Below are 5,000 nucleotides of genomic sequence, written 5' to 3' on the forward strand. Positions count from 1 at the left end.
ACAGTCCAAAGTATGTGTGAAGTGCATCTGAAAAATACCTTAAATTAACACTTGAAATGATAATCCTTTAGTGCCAGTATAATGGGAGAAGGCTTCAAGCACTTCGCATTGGACAAATCGTTCCGAAAAAACGTACTTGCTGCTTCAACTAGGATTGAATTTTCCAAGGGCCATATAAACAGACTCATTGTTTTACCCGGACGTTTGATTCACTGGATCTGAAAATGTTGGAATCTATTGTTTCAGCTCTGCCCTCTGATTGGTCTTCACTATCTGGGTGGCCCAGGATAATGACTCTTATGAGCGGCAGATTGTTGGAGTGAGGACAAATAAAAAAACAAACAAACATAAACATCCAGTAGACCGCCAGTTCAGCTGCCTCACTATGCCTAAGTCCGATACGAACAGGAGTTTGTAGGTAGACAAAGCCGAATAACACAAGTAAGAGAAATCAAATTTACAGGGCAGAGCAGTTTGTTTCATCAAGAGTGATGGTCTCTTGGTTAATAGTAAAACATTTTCCCCTTTTAGGTGCTGTCACTTTGGCTCGCAGTTCTGTTTCAATTCAATTGAGTTGCTGAACAACTGTTGCACTAAAAACATTCTCGCTACTCGTTACACTTAGACGAGGTCGAGGGAAGGTTTTAATCGGCTGATGCGTACAAATGTCGAAACAAGTTACATGAGAGATGTTACAGGAAGCAACACTCGAAAAAATTCGTTGCGGAAAGCGCCGTGGAAAGTAGAACGAATTGCTGAAACAAAAGAATCGCGAGAACGTCTATGTTAGAGTACGTTACACAAGGTGCATCTTTTGTGCAAGCGTTTTCTGTGTCGCATCGAAATGACAGGATCAATTACACAAAACTGTGCCTAGTGCAATACAAGTTTTCACAAAACATAGTCTGGCATCATACCTGGGTGGTTTCCAGGCCACTTGCTAAAGCCACCCGTCACGGTTGCTTGAGTTGAAATGAGGTAATCTCGATTTGAAGAGAAGTCCACACACGAAAATGCACCTAGTAACTAGAAATAAGCAAGAGGAAAGCCGCTGTGCTGTATTGATCCTACGTCTCGAGAAAAACAAATGACATTGCCCGTGAACGCGCAAACACGTGACGTGGGACAGTGACGTAAACTTAGCAAGGAAATTGTGAAAGCTCTCTTGGAGCATATCATAAGACGTCACACACCAATATTGCGGTGCTTCCTTGTAGTAGTACGCTCACTTCCAATTTTGGAAAATCCGTCTGTAAAAAGGGAGGGTGGGGGGTAAGGAGGTGCCATAAGACATGGTTTATCACGGGAATTATATTTTTAAAATTTTGTATTTATCGATATTAGAAAGAAAAAGCCCATCAGACTATTCACTCGAACTGAAACCTCGTTCATCCAAAATGAAAGTCCATTCGCCCGGACCCTGCTTTAAGATTATAATTTAGAAACTGGATGAACTTTAAACTTTGCTTGTTTTTTGTTCTGTTAGAGCGACTTTCGTATGACCTTGAAAAAGTGTTCGCCATTTGTTTCACGGACCAATATTTGCAACAATATGAGCAGCTAACAGTTAAATTGCCCAATCACATCACTGCATTTCAAATAATGTCAAAGCGAAATGCCGATCGCTTTCCAGAAAGTTCCGTGGAGAGATGACGTTGTTTGCATCCGCGTTCGCTAAGCCAATGAAAATGCGCACTCGTTTCTTTTTGTTCGATAAACCAGTGAAATGCTTTGCATTTTTCTTCACGTTCTGTTTTCACGTTTATATTTCAAGGTCATAGGAAGAGCTGCTTTATCAAACACGGATTAAATGTGTCACATAATCTAATCAAAATAGTTTCAAGGAATTTTGTTTGCCCTCTGTTTAGTCAATACGTATTGGGCGAACAAACGTTTTAATACGGGCAAACTGGCTTCGGGCGAAAACACCTGTTTCCGTCATAACCGGGAAGAACTGCAACGAGATTTACCTTCAATTCGATCAGGGATTGTGGCCAATCCTAAAGCACAGAAATACTACTTCAAACCTGTCGACAAATAGCATTTGAGCAAAACAGAAAAACCGATCAGATCTTTTTGTACCTCTAAGGATGCTCCAACCCAAAAAGAGTAACACGTATCCACTGGTTTGTTAGGACGACCTTGGAATCCGGACTTTTGTCTAAACAAACACCACCTTTTTATCTTTTCAAGCTCTTCGGCAGCAAAAGATGAATCCAGACGATTCATTAAGGCGAGTGATGCTAGAGCACAGAAGGTCGAGCCACCTGCAAAATGATAATTTTAAAGCAACCCATAATGACAGTCTCTAAACAGGGTGTGTCAATTGCTGTTACCATTGAGCAGCTTAAGCAAAAGACCTTTTGAGCGATTCGTTTGGTTTTCTTGTGCAGACAATAGCAAACTAGTCACCTCCTGCTAGACAGACTTTCGGCTGTTAACTGTTCATAGCCATTAGTAACGGTCAATAGGACGGCTATATTGAAAACAACTGGGTGACAAGTAAATATGTCACCCTCAGTAAATCAAGTATCACTATTATCAGACATAGTTTGATGCTACCTTTTACTTGACACCTATTTGCATCCTATCCTATTGGGATTATTGAAGTGTGTTCGACAGTCGCTTTGGAGGCAAAGGAGAAGTGTAAGGAAAGAAACAATCTTATAAGAACAAACAATAATGACGTGCGCGATCGTCGTTTGCGCATATGACGTATCAATGCAGGTATGACTTAATGCAAGATGGCGCTGAAAAAGCAGAAAACAAAAAACCAAAAAGTGCGAAAGCTCATCCTATGCACAGGCTACCCAAGATTGGGAACTTGCGTTCTCCTGATATCGAATGCAAAAAAGAAAGACGCTAATTTTTACTAGGAGTAATAATTGATTATGAAGTGCGTTGACGTTGGGAGACCCTTGGAGGTTGGAATCACTAGACGACCCCAGATGCCATGAAGACGATGCACTTATGTAAAGGACGTATATCGAAAGTATGAGGCTTGTGGAATGTGGCTAAAAATGGAAAGTTTGGGGTAAAGAGGTGATAACGTCATAAAAACTAAATTGCTGAAAGTGAAGACGACCCGACTCAGGTTGTGTATAATTATTAGACATGTGCAATATATGTATGGGAGGACGCAATTATGAGGACCCTTTCCTTTTTGAGCCAATCAGTACAAGCATTTAAATAGGCCCTTGTGGTAACTTTGGTTCATCCCTGACAGGGTTGTCAAAAACGTTGGGTCTTTGAATTATTGGTACTTTTCGAGCTACATTCAAAACTCTCCAAACCAGAGCAGCATCAAACTACGTCTTATTGTCAACATGGTCGCAGTGTAAGCCTTAACTTTCCTTATCAGTATTATTGTAGTAAAAAAACGTCTTACAGTACCATGAGCTTCCAAGCATGGTCCTTGGCCAAATCCAGAGTCGTAAGACTAATAGAAGAGGAGCAACAACAAAAATGCAACTGTAAAAATGAATATTTGCAGAAAAACTATAGAGCCAGAACATGCCAACAATAGAACAATAAAATGCAAATTGATACAAACAAATTGAGGGGATCAGGCTTGATTCCATGGTAAGAGCAGTTCCCCTTCACCAACCAGGCCAGGTAGCATATACCCAGCAAAAATTGACTCAAGTACCCCATCCCCCATCCCCCCCAGGCAATCCTACCAGCTTTGCTGGCTAGTCACAGGTCCCCTAAACTCTGCTCCTCCATCTGCATTTACCCTGACTGAAAAATAATGCTAAACCTCACACTCATATTATTTTTGGAAACAGGTTGAAAATTCTTGGCCTTATCACGACAATCTGTTATCATCCATCAAAGTTGAAAATGGTGTTTTTGACTGGGAATTCAGTATGATATAAGATCAAAACACCGTTTTGTGCACCAAACTGTATTAAAAACAATTATAGTCTTGAAAATTTGAGCTGAACCTGACAAAAACTCTTTGAGTTGTTGCTCCATAAAGGGGCCACTCTTAAGCAACAAAATTTCTAAATCTGAGAAAGTGCCAAGCATTTAACTTTTCATTGTCAAGTCACGACTGACTGATCAGAAGCTCCCACCAACATGAATCCTGTTATTAAAATTTAGTCAATCAGACCAAAGGGACTTTTCAAAAATTCAATAGATTTAAATATTTCCTACTTAATATTTCTGCAAAACAACGATTTTCAGAACTTTCATTATTATTGAACATATGATGACACCTTAAGTGTATTTTTGGACAAAGTGCCGTTAGGAAGCAAGCTATGGCAATGTCCTGAGGCTACTGAATAATTATATTATACCACTATACTTCAAACAAACACATGTTCGAATGCAATTCTTAGTTCCATCATTCTCTTATCCCATTATAAGCCCTCTTGGCCATGGGAAATCCATGGATGTACAGTGTACATTATACTTACAGGCCTCAACCAATAATATTTCAATTAGGTATACATGTAGCAAGTATTAGTAAAAATGCATGACAAATCGTTAATTACCCTACTTTCCTTGATGTATTGTACTACTTTTGGTATATCAATTCCATTCCAGTCATTTAAAATGTAGCTAATACAACATGCACAGTAGATAAACCGCATGTCATTCTCACTGCCATCTACTGTTGGCTGGAAGCTGTAAGAACAAAAAAACCCAATAGCTTCCTTACTGACAGGCACTAGACTACAGAATAACTTATACAGTATGATAGCATTCATGGGCTGTCACATGTATACCAACAACACTGACCTTCCATCGGGGAGCTGTAATATCTTTAATGACTTGATAACAGCTGGTTTATTGACTTGAGATAAATCATCTCCCAATATGAGAAGACTTGCAAGGGCAGTGTATGTCATGGCCACGTGACTACAGTCATAATCAAAGGTGCCCTATAAAATATTATTGTAATGAAAAAGTGCATGTATTAGGTTTGTTGACTGTCAATGAGATCTGTTAATACAAGTTGAATTAATTGTGTGGTGTTTGCCAAAATGATT

At 39.5% G+C, this 5,000-nt stretch overlaps 1 protein-coding gene across 1 annotated transcript in view; it reads right to left on the bottom strand.

Annotated features, from left to right (window-relative positions):
* LOC137992792 (geranylgeranyl transferase type-1 subunit beta-like) overlaps positions 1–5,000 on the bottom strand; it is an 18,945-nt gene that overhangs the window by 2,909 nt on the left and 11,036 nt on the right. Inside the window, exons 4-9 of the mRNA XM_068838312.1 lie at positions 4,750–4,892; positions 4,503–4,635; positions 3,394–3,439; positions 2,083–2,267; positions 918–1,026; positions 1–27 (exon numbers count right to left, since the gene is read on the bottom strand). The exon at positions 1–27 is cut by the window's left edge and continues 2,909 nt beyond it. Of these exons, the coding sequence (XP_068694413.1) occupies positions 1–27; positions 918–1,026; positions 2,083–2,267; positions 3,394–3,439; positions 4,503–4,635; positions 4,750–4,892 (643 nt within the window). The remainder of the gene's footprint in view (positions 28–917; positions 1,027–2,082; positions 2,268–3,393; positions 3,440–4,502; positions 4,636–4,749; positions 4,893–5,000) is intronic.

The sequence above is a fragment of the Montipora foliosa genome, chromosome 2 (genome assembly GCF_036669935.1).
Source record: "Montipora foliosa isolate CH-2021 chromosome 2, ASM3666993v2, whole genome shotgun sequence".
Lineage (NCBI taxonomy): Eukaryota > Metazoa > Cnidaria > Anthozoa > Scleractinia > Acroporidae > Montipora > Montipora foliosa.